The sequence below is a fragment of the Cucurbita moschata genome, unplaced genomic scaffold (assembly GCF_002738365.1).
Source record: "Cucurbita moschata cultivar Rifu unplaced genomic scaffold, Cmos_1.0 Cmo_Scf00010, whole genome shotgun sequence".
In the NCBI taxonomy this organism is placed as follows: Eukaryota; Viridiplantae; Streptophyta; class Magnoliopsida; order Cucurbitales; family Cucurbitaceae; genus Cucurbita; species Cucurbita moschata.
In genome coordinates this window covers 2,331,250-2,349,892 of record NW_019268526.1, presented here as the reverse complement: position 1 = coordinate 2,349,892, position 18,643 = coordinate 2,331,250, and the positions used below count along the sequence as shown (strand labels likewise).

Sequence of the window (18,643 nt, the reverse complement as noted above, 5' to 3'; positions counted from 1 at the left end):
TTAAATTTTAATGCCTCAAGTTCCCTGTAGCCCAAGAAACAATTATTTAAAAAGAAAAAATATATTCATAAATTCATAGATATCATCATCATCATCATCTTCAACATAACAAAACAAACCGACAAAGGATGATCTTCTTCCACTTAATGCAGGCATGGCGAGGGAGGTAGCCACGTGCATTGCCACGTGTAACCCGGAATCAGAACTCAACCGTCATTTGGCAAAAGAAGCAGAACAGAACAAAGGGTTCGAAATTATATAAATTAAAACCAATCCGACAGAGTAAGGGAAGCAGAGGAGGTAACAATGGCAGAACCTGGTGGCGGCGAACGCGGTGGAATCAGAGCTTGCAACCAGAGCTGTGGTTGCGCCGTTCCCTGTCCCGGTGGCAACGCTTGTAAGTGTGCAACGGCGACGGCGGGGGGAGAGGTGGCGCATCGGCAGTGCCCGTGCGGGGAGCACTGTGGGTGCGACCCCTGTACTTGTCCGAGTGCGGTGGTGGGAGTGGGAAAGGGTAGCTGCAGGTGCGGGGAGGATTGCCGGTGTGAAATTTGCCGATGTGCAGATTGAGAGTTGCTGTAATTTGCGGGTGTGGTATTAGGTTGGGTTGTGTATAGTGAAATGGTGATGTAAGGTGTTGTTTGTGTGTGTGTGAGAGAGAGAGTATATAGATGGAATAAAACTGAGGTTGTGCTCTGTATCGAATATCTCTGTTTACAACAACACCCACTTAGCCAACAACGTTTCACTGTTCTTCACTGTTCTTCACGGTCCTATGCGACAATGGAGCAAACCCATTTCAGTTTCTCCATGGATATCTCAGAAAAACCTTAGAAAATGGCTTCCTGGTTTTCGCCAGATCAGTGTCTCTGTCACCAAAAAAATTGGGAGGGGAGTCTCACGTGCTTGATTAAGAGTTTATAAATAAAGAATAGATCTGTTATGAATCACGACTCTCCGCCAGTGATATGATATTGTCCACCCTAAGCATTGCTTTGCGCTTTCTCTGACCATGGTTACCAATGGAGATAGTATTTCTCAAAAGGCCTTATGGAGTTCTGGAATAACCTTCCATTCTTCCCTTCATTGAAGTTCGACTCCTAGACTCCTTTCTTTGGAGCCCTCAAACAAAGTACACCCTTTGTTTGAAATTCTAGTCACTTTTGACTACTCCGAGGTTCACAATTCAATTGTTTAATAATTCTATTGACATGGCTAAGTTTAGGGTATGACTCTGGTACCATGTTAGGCTCAGTTTCTCCAAAAGGTCAAAGGTCTCATACCAATAGAGATAGTATTCTTCACCAAAAGGTCAAAGGTCTCGTACCAATAGAGATAGTATTCTTCACGATCTTTTATTTAGGACTCACTCTCAATCTCAATAACATCTTTAGAGGACTCACTCTCAATAACATCTTTAGAGGCCTCTCTCAATAACATCTTTATTTATTGTATGAGGCCTCTCATGGTATTAGAGACCATAGAAACAAAGGAGTCGTAAGTTTGGAAGGTGGTCTAGTAAAAAGTGACGAAATAGTGTACTTAGTTCGAGGGCTTTAAAGAAGTAAGTCGAGTATCGGCGGCGGCATATGCTTTGGAGAGGCTCTATGGTGTATTTTATTTTGAGGGTTCGAGAGGAGGAGTCGAGCTTCGATTAAGGGGAAGGTTGTTCTTTAGGGGAGAAGGCCTCCAGTGAAGTTCTATGGTGTATTTTGTTCTCCTCTCCCTCGGAGAGGATTGTTGAGAGAGGAAGGGGGAGAGAATTGTCGAGAGAGGAAGGGGGAGAGGATTGTTGAGAGAGGAAGGAGATGATCATCAATGGTATGCAGTGCCAGGTTCATCTCTGTTGGCCTAAGAATACTCGAGATGAGCTTCAGCCATGTTTACAGTTCTTGAACATGAGGCTCGGTTCTTACATATATCCACTGTTTTAAAGCAAGTGTTCTAACTTGAAGCCGCATCAATCATTATTAGCCTTCACCAGTATACATTCCAAACATGTTCTATCTTTAATCTTCGTCTACCTTTCAAGAATTCAATCAGCTTTACCTATGTCACAGTACACAGCACAAACACAAACAAAACTAGCATGTTCTATCTTCATTGGATTTCAAGCCCTATCTAGATCCTTCACATGGGCCAACTTGAACAATGTTTAGTGCCCTCTTTTTAACTATCTCAGGTTTCAATTATCGCTATAACACTGCACAAGAATGATACTTCTAACTAGTTTTTATGAAACTAGTGATACCCAAATCCATCTTTTACCTTCAAGAAACGAAGTTTGTGATGAATGCAACTCCGCCATTTCTCGAGCAATCCAGCCACGTCCCGCCGCCCAACCCATCTCTTCCGCCCTAAATTTCGCCACATTCCCACCATGCCACCGGCTTCGTGAGCCTGAACAAGTAAAACCAGATCAATTTCAGAAAATTTGAAACTATCGATCAATTCCCCCTAGAAAACGAAGAAAAACGGCATTAAAATTGGACGAACCTACTGCGATCTTCGTCGCGGTTGAGTGGAAGGAAGAATGATGGATATAGCGTCTGAGGAACGGCCATATTTGCTCGTCAAACTTCACTAGAAAACGCATCCACTAATGCGCTTCTCAAATATCCACTCTGGTTTGAGGCTCTCCAATTCGATTTCAACCATCAAAGAAGCATCATCTTCCGGAAAATGGCGAGAAGCTCTCCAACTTTACCGCGAAATCAGAATCTCTGGATCTCAATTGCCAGACTCCTCGGTGCTCCCGTCGATTCTCAAAGCATGTTCCAACGTTTCTTTCAAACTTGGAACCGCTATGCACGGATGTCTGATCAAACAAGGATGCGAATCTTCCACCTCCGTTGCTAATTCCACTATTGACTTGTATATGAAATGGGGTGACTTGGATTCCGCACACCGCGCTTTTGTTTCTCTGAAGAACAAGGATTCGGTGTCTTGGAACGTGATGGTTCATGGGAATTTCTCCAATGGGGGGGTAGTGGCAGGCTTGTGGTGGTTTAAAATGGCCAGATTCGCCAATTTTCAGCCCAATGTTTCTTCGTTGGTACTTGTAATTCAGGCATTTCGTGAGCGTAAATCATATAGTGAAGGCTTTGCGGCTCATGGTTATATAATTCGCTCTGGTTTCTCTGCCATTCTTTCGGTTCAAAACTCTCTGTTGAGCTTATATACTGAAGTTGATATGTTTTTTGCCCACAAACTGTTCGATGAAATGTCTGTGAGAAATGATATCGTTTCCTGGAGTGTGATGACAGGAGGTTTCGTGCAAATTGGGGAAGATGAACATGGGCTGCTGATGTTTCGAGATATGGTGACAGAGGCTGGCATTTCACCTGATGGGGTAACCATTGTAAGTGTTCTAAAAGCTTGCACCAACTTGAGAGATATTTCACTTGGAACAATGGTGCATGGATTGGTGGTTTGTAGGGGCTTGGAAGATGATTTGTTTGTTGGGAACTCTTTGATAGACATGTATTCCAAATGTTCCAAGGTTCATTCTTCATTTAAAGCTTTCATGGTGATGCCTGAGAAGAATATCGTCTCGTGGAATTCGATGTTGTCGGCGTATGCCCTCAACGAGAAGCCTTTGGAAGCTGTGGCGTTGCTTAGAACAATGGTTGAAGAAAGGGTTGAGAAAGATGAGGTGACTTTTGTGAATGTTCTTCAGATAGTTAAGCATTTTCTGGATTCATTACAATGCAGGTCTGTCCACAGCGCGATTATAAGGCGGGGATATGAATCGAACGAATTGGTGATGAACTCTGTGATTGATGCTTATGCGAAATGCAATCTGATTGAGCTTGCAGGCATACTTTTTGATGGAATGAAGAAGAAAGATGTAGTTACTTGGAGCACCATGATTGCAGGCTTTGCCTACAATGGCGATCCCGACAAAGCGATATTGATCTTCAAGCGGATGAATGAAGAGGTGAAACCGAACAAGGTATCGATTATGAATCTTATGGAGGCTTGTGCTGTTTCTGCTGAATCGAGACGATCGAAATGGGCTCATGGTATAGCTGTTAGAAGAGGTTTGGCTAGTGAAGTAGCTGTTGGAACTGCCATTATTGACATGTACTCAAAATGTGGAGATATAGCAGCCTCCATTAGAGCCTTCAACCAAATCCCAGAAAAGAATGTCGTCTGTTGGAGCGCTATGATATCTGCCTTCGGCATCAACAGTCTCGCTCACGAAGCCTTACTTTTGTTCGAAAAGATGAAACAAAACGACATGAAGCCGAATGCTGTGACCGCCCTGTCATTGCTGTCTGCTTGTAGCCATGGAGGACTAGTGGAGGAAGGGCTCTCTTTTTTCACATCCATGGCGAAGAAACACGAAATTACACCTGGTTTGGAGCATTACTCATGCGTGATCGACATGTTAGCTCGAGTGGGGAAATTCAAAGACGCATTAGAGATTATTGAGACGATGCCTGAAGAAATGGAAGCAGGGGCCAGTATTTGGGGGACACTATTGAGCTCTTGTAGGAGCTATGGAAACATTATGCTTGGCTCGGGAGCGGCCTCTCGTGTTCTTGAACTCGAACCGTTGAACTCGACTGGCTACATGCTTGCGTCGAACTTGTATGCGAACTGCGGGCTAATGAGTGATTCTGCAAAGATGAGGAGGTTGGCAAAAGAGAGAGGAGTCAAGGTTGTTGCTGGATACAGTTTGGTGCATATTAACTCACAGAGTTGGAGATTTGTTGCTGGAGATGAGTTCAATCCAAGAGCTGATGAGATTTATTTAACGATTGAACAATTGCACAGTGTAATGAAGATTGATTATTTGAAAGTTTTAGATGCTATTCAAATGGACATGTATTTGATTTGATGTAGAGTCGGGTTTTTCTTCTCGGTCGGGATCTCATTTCCTGGAGCGCAACAAAAGAAAGGAAGGCGTCCATGTAGCTACTGTGCTTGCTCCCTCGACCTCCACTGATCATAGCTGACAAAGATGCACCAACTAGTAAGTCGGAACAACAGAAAGGAAGGGGTCTATGTAGTTGTTGTGCCCGCCCCTCAGCGTCCGCTAATCATAGTCGACAAAGAAGCACAAACTACCATAGCCGCCTACTTTTCCAGCTTCATCTGCAACTGTCAGAACACATAGCAAACGGCAACAAGCTAATTTTACTTGGGATTTTTTTTTTTCAAAATTGTGGTGTACGTTCTTTGCATGTATCATGCTTCAACAAGTTACGCCCTGTTAAAGATTAGAGATGGAACGGGTACTATGCCTCTGTCTTTGACCGATCGACCCTTCTTACCTTACTTCGAATGGAAGCTTTCAACCTTTTATTTAATCCGTTAGATCAATCACTTGGGCACTTTAGCCTACCAACGAACAATTCTTTGTTTGAGAGGAAGATTATATGGTCCGATAATTAAAAAAAAAAATCATAGTTTTCAAGTGAGAGTCATACGTCTGTAATGCATTGTATGTCCCATAATAGGTCCCATTCTTCTACCCTTTCCCGGGAGCCGATGACTATTCATAGCTATTACCTTGACACCAAAGAAGAGTTCGACCCAATGCTTTATTTCTGTCCTAGTTGATCCCGATTCGACATTAGAAGTATATTGATTTTTCCCCAATAACCGAGTACTTTTGTCTGTAAATACTGCATATTTGATTCCATCCATAAATTTTCTTCCCTATGAGTTCGAGTCTCAATACGAATGCCAGTTCTTACTGTTCATATGTTATGATATGAATATACCACATCAATTCCTTATATATGGATGATGAGATTCCATCGATACAGAGCTTAGTATTTCCATCTGCATGATGTTGGATTGGTGAGTGTCATCTATTCTAATCACTTTATCACACTACTTAAATTTATGGTTCACTTCTTTTTTTCGAGTAATCGGCATATTTCAGATAGCTTTTATTATAGTCAAAATGTTGCTTATGGTACCACATCACGACAATAATATGAACGGTCGAGAAAATTTAAAAAAAAAAAGAATATATATATATATATATATATATATATATATATAAATGATTTAAAATAGGAATAAAGTAATGGGTATGAAATTTATTGATGAATTGTGTATATAAATGTATGAGTATTGAACAACAAATTTAGTTTTGTATTTGAGATTTGGAAATTGAGTTAAAACATTTACAAGAAAGTTTGTAATTTTCTGGGAAATTTCGAAAATCAGAGTTTAATTAGGCCCTAATCTCAGATCCAAAACAATCCCTGAACAATAGGATGATGAACGTTCTTCAATGTCTTCCATTGGAGGAGGCAAATTCAAGTCCAAATAACCATGATCATCATCATCATCATCTTCTTCTTCTTCTTCTTCTTCTTTCACGTTCTTCCGGCTGCCTATCTGTTCAAACACTAACGCCGTCAATTCTTGATTTTCTCGACAATCACCGTCCGTTTCAGTAACCGCTTCAGTTGGATCGATCGCATTAGGGCCATTCGCTAGCATAATCAAACAGGCAGCGATTTCGTGATCTTCGTCAGTGGCAGTCGATCGGCGGAAATTCGGCGGCGGATTGATTCCTCGCCATTGACGCTCAGGATGGCAGCGCATGTGGCCGAACAGAGCCTTCCATGACCAGAACGTCTTGCCGCACTCAGTACAGGGGCGAGTGATCTTGGGAGCGGTCGGGTCCGGTTTCTTGGCGTGCTTGGACTTGGGAGTGGAGGGAGAATGAAGAGGGGCGGCGGTGGGTTTGATGAACTTAGTACGCTTCCGGCGGGAATTGGGGGGCGGAAGGGAAGAATGGGAGGGAGAGGGAGGGGGGAAAACGGTGAAGGGAAACAGAGAATGGGAAGGAGAATCCATAATGGGAAGAGAATTTGAAGTAAAAGAGTAGAAAGATGGAGGAGGAGTGGTTTTTGTAGACATTACACACACAATAACTGAAATTCAGTTACACCCCTTCACATTTGAATTTAAGCGGTTTACTTTTTATTTATTTTTTTCATAAATGTTTTTAGAGTTAGTTAACATTGGTGGAAGGGTAGTTTTGTAATTTCCCTTCTTCATTTAATTTTAATATTTTTTAAATGAGTTGTTTCGCTTCGTATAAAATTGAAGATTTAAGGTTATATAAGAGAAAAAAAAGTTATATATATATATAGAAATGAAAGAAAAAATAGGGAATAGAGTCAAAACTCAATGAGTAAATAGGGAGAGGAGAAAGATCAGAGCTAAGATTTCGAGAAGGGACAAGTGAAGAAGTTCAATCAGGGAGAGGTGAAGGAGTTCAATCAGGGAGAGGTTCACAATCACTTCACTCAAATAACGAACAATAACTTCAGGGAATAGAGGTGAATAACGAACAATAACTTCAGGGAATAGAAGTGAAAAAGTTTAGAGTGTTTACTGTTGGTTCAATCAAACACCTATATATAGAGGGTTTATACTTAGAAATTTTTTAATATATATATATATTTATTGGCCCGAATCTGATTAACAAATAATTAAATTACATACGTAACAAGTTATGTATTTCTTTCACATTTTTTTTTTCTTTTCGTATTTTGTGTTCATGGATAATTATAAACGGTAAATACAAGTAACATTTATACATTTTTTCACTTTATTTTAGTAAACAAATTGATTAAATTGATTTGGATTGAAAAAAGATGATTTTAATTAATCTTAAATTCATTATTTCAATTTAATTTCGTTTTTAGTTTTAAGTTTGAAAAACTCAAGTTTATCTATAAAAATTCGGCCTATAGATCACAACCAAATGAACAGTATGATTAAATAGACACTCACACCAAAAGTGTACAAGTATGTTGTGTTGATTTTCCTACAAATTCGACCTGGCTTGTCGAACGGGACTCGTGTTGACTAACCTAACCAATTGAATAGCGACTAATCTCGAACACCTGCGTATGGAATTGGATCAACAGGGAGAACAAAGAGAAAGGAAGTATAGGAGGGTGTGACCAGTAGGGGATTTTGTTTCCATTCTTGTTCCTGGTAACAGTCAGCAAGGCATGCAGTTGCAAGCTTTTGTTACAACCTTTGCAAAACAAATGAAAAATATCGTTTATGAAATAGTTGGCAGAATATTACAAGAAACCAGCAAGCTTCCGGTTGTTGGCGACCGAGAATTGTGAATTCAGAACAAACTCGATTCAACTGCAATCGAGTACGTTTTCATCGTCCAACCGACGTGAAGAACAACAGTATGCTGCACATACTCTTACGTCTCTGAACCGTCGTGATGAGTCAACGGCGTTTTGATACTCTTTACAGGATTTCCCAGCACATTCAAAACCCCAACTCGCTGCAGCTCTTTTGCTGTGATGAAGAAAAGAGGAATTTTAAGTTACTATGATCATGTTCCAAAGCAGAAGGAAGCTGTTTGATGTTTCATATATTGAGCAGACACGTATGGTTGATACAAGTTACCACGGGGCTGAAATGAAAAGAAGCTTCGAACTTACTTGTTAGGAACCACGACCCTCTACAATGATATGATATTGTCTACTTTGAGCATGAGCTCGCATGACTTCGCTTTTGATTTCCCTAAAAGGCCTCGTACCAATGAAGATGTATTTCTTACTTATAAACCCATAATCAACCTCTTAACTAGCCAATTTGAGACTACCAACAATCCTCATTAATCCTCTCCCCGAACAAAGCACACCATAGAGCCTCTCCTGAGGTCTATGTAGCCCTCGAACAGTCTCCCTTAATCGAGGCTCAACTTCTTTCTCTGGAGCCCTTGAACAAAGTACACCCTTTGTTCGACACTTGAGTCACTTTTGCCTACACTTTCGAGGCTAGCAACTTTTTTGTTCGAAACTTGAGGATTCTATTGACATGCCTAAGTTAAGTGCATGACTCTGATACCATGTTAGGAACCACGACCCTCCACAATAGTATGATATTGTCCACTTTGAGCATAAGCCCCATAACTTTTGGTTTCACCAAAAGGCTTCATTCTAATGGAGATGTATTTCTTACTTATAAACTCATTATCAACCGCTTAATTAGCAAATGTCGGACTCCCAACCATCCTCAACATCAACATTACTTTGAGGAGATCTATAGTGATTTGATATTAATCCATTTGCAGACTACTAATTTTCCCCAGATCATAAAAAAGGAAAGTGAAATTATGTAAAACCAGAAATCAAACTACCTTCTTCAAGCGAGAGCTGAATGGATCTCCTTTCCAATTCGACTGCATGTCTGCTAAGTTCAACCGATGAAAGCGATCGAAGCACTGATAGAAGTGTGAAATTATCCATGAAGTAAATAAGGATCAGTCAAACCATTTCAGGAATAAGATAAAGCACTTTCTTAAATGCAAAGCAAAAGCATACCCTGAAGATAATCTTGTTGATCAGATTGGTCCAATTTATTCAATAACAATTGCAACTGATGATATCTGTCTTCCCACTGCAAATTTTTCCATCCTGAAGGGACAGTAGAAGGTGCAGGATGGAAGTTCGATTCTGCTGTGGCGAAATTAATGCCATATTTTCCAACGTGATGAGGAACTGAAGGTTTTCCAGATGCATTCATGGGAGACACCATTGGAAAAGGAGCAAATGCTGGAAAGCAACGAGTCTGTAGCTCCTTAACCTGGGATTTGAGATGCGCGGTTTCAGCTAGTTGACCGAGTTTACTTAGATTTGGATAATCACCTTTTATGTTCGTACTATCACAAGGACTATTCTTCCCAATATCTGCCTCGGACTTTCTACGGACGTAAACAAGATGCCCATTTGAAGCATTAGAAGTCGAAGAATGGAGATGAGACGGAGTTGCTGGGTTGTTACCAGAAACTTTAATGAAGTCACTACTCGGACCTCTTTCCTTCAAAAGAGGAGAGCTTCCAGTACAATTGGAAGCTGTGACCCTATTATCATTTTGCAAGTCCCTTAATGCTGTCTTCTTTGCAGAAATCTGCAGTTGCTTTTCCTGAGAAGGCACGTCCTTCCCAGAATTTCCATGTCCATATTCACTGAATTTGGAGTCTATGGATTTCTGAACCATCTGAAAAGTTTAAAAGTTTGAAGGGTTACATAATGCATACATTGGAGATGAACAATAAATGTCAGGGCGTGGATTTAAAACCCTTTAGATATCAGTATCATTCAAATTAACACTCAGAAGATACACATGGATATACGAACAATAAATGTTAGCTTATGAATAATAAATTTCAGGTCATGGATATATATCCATTTTGATGGAAGCTCTCATAAGGAAAGATAATTAATGAGAATGCTTTCTATTTGAGAAGCAATATTTCCATTTTGTTAGAGCGATTATTTTCAAAAATCATCCAACAAGATGAGCTTTAAAAACTATTTTCCGCGTCTTAGAACCATAAAAAGAAATCAAATGTCAGACTTCCCAGTTCTTCGAGCAATCATAGAATCTCCAATCATGACCATTTTTCCTTGTTCAGCAACACTTTCCTAAGGGGCAAACTTCTCATAATTCCAAAACCCCTGCCTTTCTTCATACTTCTACTATTTACAGTCGTGACAAATTCCCTCTCTCCCGTCTAGATACCCACATTCTAATTATGGATTTCTTTCGCCACCCTTCCTCACTCGAGCCTTCAACCCTCTCTGATTCTTAGGATGATTACCTTTCTATTAGTTGCAACATGAAGAACATGTCTTAACTTATGGGTCAAATCAAGAAATCAGTGTGCTATACTATTTATTACCGAAGGCTTAGGCCTCTATGGGACCAACTGAACATGAGGGACTCCTTTCAATTAGGCTTAAGGTTTACAATAAGCTGTTCGACGTCTAACAATATAAGGGTAAATTGTTAGATAATAAAGCAAAAGAATACAAGATATATTAAATATCAACCAGAATAACACAAATTGTCCCAAGAAAATATTGCAGCAGCACCACATTTCCAAGGTATTTACAGTAAGAATTAAGATTTTCCTATTGAATGCATTTGGATAGGAATTTCTTTCATCAACCACAGCCCTAGAATATTCTTTGATATAGGTAAATTGACAAAGCTTGTTGCTAATCGAAGCCGCTTTGCTTTACACACAATGGAGCTGAATCTCAGAGCTAAAGGTAAAGTCACCAGAATGGCCGAAATCCAATGCATTAAACTCACCTATTGAAATTACACTGAAAGCATACAAACTTGAGGAGCATAAACTATTAAGTATCTTGCTTCCTCTACGAGTTTCCAGTTTCTCCTCGTTTCTCTTACGATTAAAACGCGAAAGTGCAGGGCTTATACGAATGAAATTTTGAAGCAGATGAGAAAAATAAACGCGCATCAATAAATTCTTAAAATATGAAACTAGCTCAGAGAAAACCTAGGTAGAAATCAAATCGAAGCAGAAGTAAATTCAGGAGAACTCCTACGACAAAAGACGAGCTGATCATCTTCTCCATTTGAAAAATAACACAGAAATCGAAACCTCTTCGTGAAAAAGGAAAATTCGTCGAACGAAATCGGAAACAGATTGTATGAAAAGCATTCGTTCTTACCTTAGCTCATTGGAAGCGCTCCGATGGAGAAGGGAGTGCCATGTGGAATCGGAAGGAAGAAGAAAGCTTCGATTCTCAAATTCATACAGTTTCTTCACTGCTCAGTCCATCAAATTACCTTGAAAATGGATTTATATTTCCTCATCAGAATCAAATTTGGACACAAAATGTTCAAGCTGCTGCAAATTCGGAGAGGATTTAACAAGACGAAAGACACGTGGATCATCATGGCTCCTCAAGGCCAAAACTATATAATAATAATAATAATATATGAAAAGCTCAAATTTAGGTCAACAATTATATTTATATCTACTAAATCTAAATTAGATATAAATAGATGTTAAAAAAAAATTCATAAAAACATATATAATCAATACAAATAAACAAATGGATGGAAATAATACTTATTTTCTCTTAAATATTTATGATGATTTTCATATTTGCTAATAATACATTCCAAATCATACCCAAATTTCAAAAATAATTTTTTTTTTTTTAATTTTCAAAATTTTGTTGAATTTTTAAAAATAGTCAACGAAACATAAATAAATTTTGCTAGAATTATTATTTATAAACTTAGTTTTTAAAAATAAAAGACGAATAATATGAACTCGAGATTGTTTATTGGTCTTACTGCTTAGCTCCTTCACCTTTTCCTTCTTTCATTTCACGTCACGGGGTATAAGAAAATTCAGTTATTGTGAGTTTTTCTTTCATTTTCTTCTATTTTTTCTGATTTCTTAAAGTAAAGCAACTGGATGATTAACATCGAGAAGGCTTCTAGCTTCTCTGCCTGAAAAGCTTTTGGCCGTGAATTAAAAGTCTTTGTGAGAAGCCCTCTCTAGACCACAAGAGATAGTTAGTTACCCATCGTGACGCTCACCCACTTCACTTGCATCTATGGAGGCTCAATCCGAGCAGGTTCAGATCACTTACAATACACAACTAAGACATCAATTATCGTCCCAAAGATCATTGATTCAATCTTTCCTCCAGTAATTGTTGAATACAGTTTTTTTTTAGTATAACTGTATCATCGCCTCACAATTTTAAAACACATTTGCTATAGAGAGGGTCTAGCCCTACTCTGACTAGTGGCTCTCACCATTCAACAACTGACTTTGATACCTATTTGTAATAGCTCAAGCCCATCGCTAGCAGACATTGTCTGCTTTGGCTCGTTACGTATCACCATCAGCCTCGCGATTTTAAAACATATCTGTTAGGAAGAGGTTTCCATACCCTGTAAGGAATGTTTCATTCCCCTCTACAACCGAGGTTAAAGAATGTTTCATTCCTCTCTACAACCGAGGTGAGATCTCATGCCCCTGTAAGGAATACGTACTTTACCAACAAATTGGGCCGTGACAATAAAAACTTAACCGAGCAAAAATCACGATAAGAAATTGGGGTTGGGCCGTGACAAAAATCACGACACGTACATCGTTAACAAATATTATTCGCTTTGACTTGTTACGTATCATCATTTTAAAACACATTTGCTATGGAGAGGGTCTAGCCCTACTCTGACTAGTGGCTCACACCGTTCAGCGACGGAGTTTGATACCCATTTGTAACAGCTCAAGCCCATCACTACCAGATATTATCTGCTCTGGCTCATTACGTATCACCGTATAAAACCAAATGCAACAAATGGGTATCAAAGTTTCTATACTCCTGTAAAGAATCCCTTCTACAACAAATGCAACAAAAAGATTGTTTTCATACTCCTATAGGGAATAGGAACTTTACCAACAAATGCAAAAATTACGATAGAAACTAAACCGGGGTACTCGGTTCATCTTTTCCTTGCATAAAACCATAGGCTAAAAACACCTCTTGTTATACACCATTACATAACTAAAAGGCTATGTACAGAGTGGTTCGTTGGCTTTGACATGTCAACTTCTTGAAAAAGCCACATTGAGAGCAGCAACAACAATAAGAGGCAAATGTAAAAAGAAGAAAAATTCTGATTTACAGTTCCTAAAATACAATGATCACAGATCTTTAAATGTCAAGGAATGTGTTCACATTTGCTCATATACTGCAAAAGCGAGCTTGCTTTTCTCTGTGCTCTACTTGTTCCACATCTTGTCAGCTCTACCAAATGTTCATATACACCAAACTGCAGCGCAACCAAAATGGAAGGCGAATTGTTTCGTCCCAGCTCGAGAAGTAACGACGTGGCACATTCCTTGTTCTTCGGTGTCCCTTCGATTATGATGTTCACTAGAATCTCGATGAAAGAGTTACGTCCGATCTCGGTCCGTCCCTCGGGATGTGATGCGAGGAGTAACAAGATCGATAAAGCTTCATCAACCATTCCTAAGTTCTTATCCTGAAGTAAAAAGAGAAGGGGCTGTATGATGCCGGCTTTGATCGCTCGGGACTTGTTTGCTTGATTCATCGACAGGTTAAAGAGTGCAGTAGCTGCATCCTTCTTCCCTCGGATCGTACCGTCTCGAAGAAGCGCTACTAATGGCGGGATTCCCTTTAGAGTTCCAATCAGAACCTTGTTTTCATCTAGCATTGACAAGCTAAACAGTGCAGCAGCAGAATTCTCCTTAGCCTCCTCTGTTCCATGCTGCAAGATTTCTATGATAGCAGGAATGGCTCCTTCTCTTGCTATGAGTCTTTTATTCGCGTCGTCGATCGACAAGTTCAATAGAGCGGTCACCGTGTGCTCTTGGAAATTGAGATCTGGGTAGGATAGAAGCTTAACCAACGGAGGGATGACTCCGCTATTCGCGATCCAAACTCTATTCTCGGGGTTCTCCTTGGAGAGGACACGGATCTTGATGATAGCCTCTTTCTGAACATCCAACTGACTCGACGATAGATTGTGAACTAAAGAGGAGATTTCCCGAGCGAGATCAGGCGGAGTATCGCCGAATCCAGAACCTACTTCCTTCTTCGGCAATTCATAGTCGTGCTTTTGACACCATTGCAAAATGAGGTTCTTGAGGGCATAATTTGGAGCTAGTGACAAATGCACCAAAGTTTGTCCTGTTTTCGGGCATGTCTGGTGGTTCGAATTCAACCATGTCTGTATGCTATCACGGTCGTACGTCTGTCAAGCGACAAGGTTAACCCGCTCAGTTTACAAATCATTGGCAGAGTTCCATACAAGAACATCAGATTTTATTTCCAGCTCAAGATACAAGAACACTAAGAACAAACTTAAATCAGCTATCACAACATTTCAACTGATATCAAGATAGCTCAAGCATGTGTAGCATATGATATCAATCAAGCCAAAGAATGCAAAATAGATACCTGCCCAGTAGCCACAATCACAGGATCTGTCATGACTTCCAACGAAATGGGACAAAGGAATTCATGAGGGATTAACGTAGACCGACACCGTTGCAGACGTTTCAACACAACAGGAGCAGCACCAGAAGCAACACTATTCTCCATACCTGCAATTTTCTTAAACTTGCATAGAAGTTCCATAATTTGCTGGAGACTTTCAGGATTTGACACACATCGACGTTGAACCAACTTTTGTATAGCTTCGGTTTCGGCTTCCAAATCTGCAACCTTATGCAGTTCCAATTTATTTGCTAATCTTCCAAGTATAACAGGATCAGCATTTCTCTCATCATTTTTCGAAAACACAACCATCATATCCATTGCTAACTCCATATCTTGTGTATCTTTCCTACACTTCGCTCGTTTGAGCTGCGTCGACATCAGCTCAACCTGAACGAACGAGTATATAAATCAATAACTACTTCTAAAACCAAAATCAGTAAACTAAGAACGTGTTCGGAATAACTTTTCAAGTGTTTTCAAGCATCGAAAAACTCATTCTAAACATGTTCTAATGAATTACGAGAGACCGTTCGGATTAAACTGAAAAAACAAAACAAATCATGAGACCTACAGATGATAATCTCATTACAGAGAGTTACTAAACAAACAAACAATCAATCAAAAGGGTGAAGAAATCTACTTGTTCTTTCAGTTCAACAGAGACTCCAAGTTCATCATAAGGTATCCCATCAAGGGCTTCCTTCAATTTGTCATAAACAGCATGAAATCTCGCCATCACAGCCTCATTATCAAACGCCTAGATAAACAAACGCTCATAAAATCACCAAAATAAGCATAATCATATCATCAAAAACTAAGAACAAAGTAATCAAAGAGTAAGAACAGACTAACCAGATAAATCTTGCTCCCATTGTGGCAGTTCTTCAGCAACCTTTTGGCTAAAAGAAGCGCCTCTTTCAATTGACCAATATGGGAACTCAAACCCTCAGCAGGAACCATATCATAAAGGTCACGAATCTCCTCCAACAACGGCGCGAGCATCTTCAATCTCCTAACCAAATTCAAACACTCCTTGGATTGCGTTTTCCGAAACCCAGAAAAACCCACAATAACTTCGATTAAATCATTAGCTTCCTTCAAATCTTTAAGAACATCGACGGTTCCATCTGGACCGCCATTAGAAACCGATGAACGTGGGCTCAAACCATTATTTCTGATCAATTTCGCTCCACATTCATTCTCCATACCCACCTGTTGTTCTTCGTTTTTTCTGTTTTCCCTGTTTTCCTTCAACAAACTCTGACCCTTTGGAGTTTGATTGGAGTTCTAAAGTGGGTGTGGGGATTTTGATTTAAAGACGCCCTATTTTCCCGGAAAATTGAGACATTTTCCCGAGAAAGAGAAAAGGAAAAAAGTAACGGTGGTGTAGAAACTGATTGGACGAAGCGGCGTTCGCGGGTTTTATGGTTTTGCTGTGATTACCATATTGGAGCGACGAATTGCAACCCATCTCACGCCTGTTCATACCCAAAATAACATTTTTCATCCGAAATTCCCTCTAAATAATTTTCTTTTTCTTTCAATTTATCTTCATTTTTTCAATATAACTGAAATTAAGATAATACAAAAATCAAGATTTCAGTTGCCAATCAATAAAAGCCTTCCTTTAATTTCTGAAAATTAACTACTAAAATAAAAATTATTTAAAATTATAATTTTGAAACGTTTATGAAAAAATTAAGAGTAATATTACAAGTATTTACGAAATATTTAGCGGTTTTTTAAAAATTATTTTTAAATATTTATGTCGAAGAAAAATGTGCGGATACAGTCTTAGGAATCACATGGCACATGGGTATTGTGCCTTTTGAACAATTGGGGGATCATCTCTCGTGCAAGCACTACAAGGAATATTCATTTTGAGTATAAAAGAAGAAAAAAGAATAAATAAAATTATAAATTTAGTTTTAATTTAAGTTTGTTTATTTCGTCCATAAATTTTAGACGCGTTTCAAAATTGTGAGACTTACAACGATATGTACCGAGTCAAAGTGGACTATGATCTTGAGCTGTTACAAATAAGTTCGAAGTTAGACACTGAGCAGTATACCAACAAAAATTTTGGGACTCCAGGAGGGTGGATTGTAAAATCTTTAGTAGACGCGTTTTAAAACGACGACAATACGCCATCGGTGGTACAAAAATCCTACATTTTTTGTTTTTTAATTTTTAATTTTAAATTTTAAAAATTGATTAATTTTTTTTAGTATATATAGACCTCAATTCATTTTTGTTAAATTAAAATATATTATAATATAATATTGTAAAATAATATATATATATATATATATATATATATATATTTCAAACATAAAACATGTTCATAAACTAATTAATAATAGTTTGTATTCAGATTGATACATTATCAAAGCTATTTTTAACGATTAAAATAAAATCTGAAAATATGGAAAATAATGAATTCATTGTTTTCAAATTGCTTATTAAATATATATATATATATAGTTTGTAAATAATAAAATATTTTAAAAGGGAAAATGAAATAAATAAAAAATAAATAAATAAAATATGAATTGAATATTGTGAGTGAAGAAGACGCGTAATCACGTGGTGAAATTTGGGGATTTTCACGAGCTGTTTTGTTGAAGTGTTGACTAAGTCTTCGCTTAAGAGCTGGGAGTGGAAGCGTTAGAGAAGGGGTAGCCGGGCAGGGCAGGGCAGGTTGCACATTCGTCTCCGGGCAGAGGGTCCCATAGTCGGTTAACCGACAGCGAAATCTAGTGGTGGGGTCCACATCCGATATTGTTGTTTTGCATACAGCCAAAGAATGGGCTTTCAAGTAGACTGTTTAGTTAGTTAAATAATATTATTTTTATTTTTATTTTTATTTTTATTTAATTTTAGGTATGGAGTTTGGTTTGGATGGGAAAAACCTTCCAGCAATCATTAATTGACGGTTCGGTTGTGGGTTATCATTAATAATATAACACGGCTTCCATCTTTTTCATTTATAAATCTTTAAATAACTACTTTTTTTTTTTTCTCTTATATTTTTGATAATTCAATCCAATTTTCATGGTGGATTTAATCATAGTTCGATTAATGTCGGCATGAACTCAACCCTTAAAAACTATTATTTTAATATTTTTTTTTTAATTATGTTGTTTCTTTTACTAAATTCTATATATTTTTTAATTTTAAATTAAAAAACTATTTATAAACTTAATTTTAAAAAATATAATAGATTAAATTAATATCTAAAAAAATACTAAAAGAAATGACATATTACGGTGGATTGCGGTGTAATAGCGGTGGATTGAAATTATCTACGTACATAGTTTACGTGTTTGAATTTTGATTGTATAATTGGGTCTTTGTTGCTTTTTAATTTGGAAAGATTAACAGGAGAAAAATGTAATTGTCCAAACCCACCACTAGTAGATATTGTCCTTTTTGAACTTTTCCTTCTTAGTTTTCCTAAAAGTTTTAAAACACTCTACTAGAGAGAGATTTTCACACCTAAAGAATGTTTAGTTTCTCTCTCCAATCGACGTGGGATCTCACAATCCACCCTCTTTCGGGACCCAATATCCTCGTTGGTACTCTGCTCAGTGTCCATCCCTTTCGAGACTCAACGTCCTCTCCCTAGCACCCTCTTTCGGGACTCAATGTCCTCGCTGGTACTCTGCTCGGTGTCCACCCCCTTCGAAACTCAACGTCCTCTCCCTAGCAGACACATTTTAAAATTTTAAGGTGAAGTTGAAAAAAAAAAACTACTTGCAATGAGCGGTTACAAAAAAAAAAAAAAAAAAAAAAAAAAAAAAAAAAAAAAAAAAAAAAAAAAAAAA

The 18,643-nt window shown here is 38.4% G+C and overlaps 5 protein-coding genes across 5 annotated transcripts; 2 read left to right on the top strand and 3 right to left on the bottom strand.

Annotated features, from left to right (window-relative positions):
- Positions 1-266: 266 nt before the first annotated feature.
- LOC111448775 (metallothionein-like protein 4A) lies at positions 267-705 on the top strand. Its single transcript, XM_023088516.1, has one exon. The coding sequence runs from the start codon at positions 307-309 to the stop codon at positions 568-570; it is 264 nt and encodes an 87-aa protein (XP_022944284.1). The 5' UTR covers positions 267-306; the 3' UTR covers positions 571-705.
- Positions 706-2,159: 1,454 nt separating this feature from the next.
- LOC111448404 (pentatricopeptide repeat-containing protein At2g17210) lies at positions 2,160-5,268 on the top strand. The gene has a single exon (XM_023087978.1). The coding sequence runs from the start codon at positions 2,603-2,605 to the stop codon at positions 4,844-4,846; it is 2,244 nt and encodes a 747-aa protein (XP_022943746.1). The 5' UTR covers positions 2,160-2,602; the 3' UTR covers positions 4,847-5,268.
- A 924-nt stretch (positions 5,269-6,192) lies between these two features.
- Positions 6,193-6,891, bottom strand: LOC111448614 (zinc finger protein ZAT3-like). The gene is made up of 2 exons (XM_023088296.1): positions 6,360-6,891; positions 6,193-6,317 (listed from the first exon to the last, which is right to left on the bottom strand). The coding sequence occupies exons 1-2, from the start codon at positions 6,889-6,891 to the stop codon at positions 6,193-6,195; spliced, it is 657 nt and encodes a 218-aa protein (XP_022944064.1).
- A 1,044-nt stretch (positions 6,892-7,935) lies between these two features.
- Positions 7,936-11,713, bottom strand: LOC111448407. Its single transcript, XM_023087982.1, has 4 exons — positions 11,496-11,713; positions 9,336-10,011; positions 9,152-9,235; positions 7,936-8,304 (listed from the first exon to the last, which is right to left on the bottom strand). Exons 2-4 carry the CDS (start codon positions 10,009-10,011, stop codon positions 8,207-8,209), a joined length of 858 nt encoding a protein of 285 aa, XP_022943750.1. The 5' UTR covers positions 11,496-11,713; the 3' UTR covers positions 7,936-8,206.
- Positions 11,714-13,309: 1,596 nt separating this feature from the next.
- On the bottom strand, positions 13,310-16,299 carry LOC111448405 (U-box domain-containing protein 15). Its single transcript, XM_023087980.1, has 4 exons — positions 15,669-16,299; positions 15,457-15,573; positions 14,775-15,203; positions 13,310-14,568 (listed from the first exon to the last, which is right to left on the bottom strand). The coding sequence occupies exons 1-4, from the start codon at positions 16,020-16,022 to the stop codon at positions 13,513-13,515; spliced, it is 1,956 nt and encodes a 651-aa protein (XP_022943748.1). The 5' UTR covers positions 16,023-16,299; the 3' UTR covers positions 13,310-13,512.
- Positions 16,300-18,643: the final 2,344 nt, after the last annotated feature.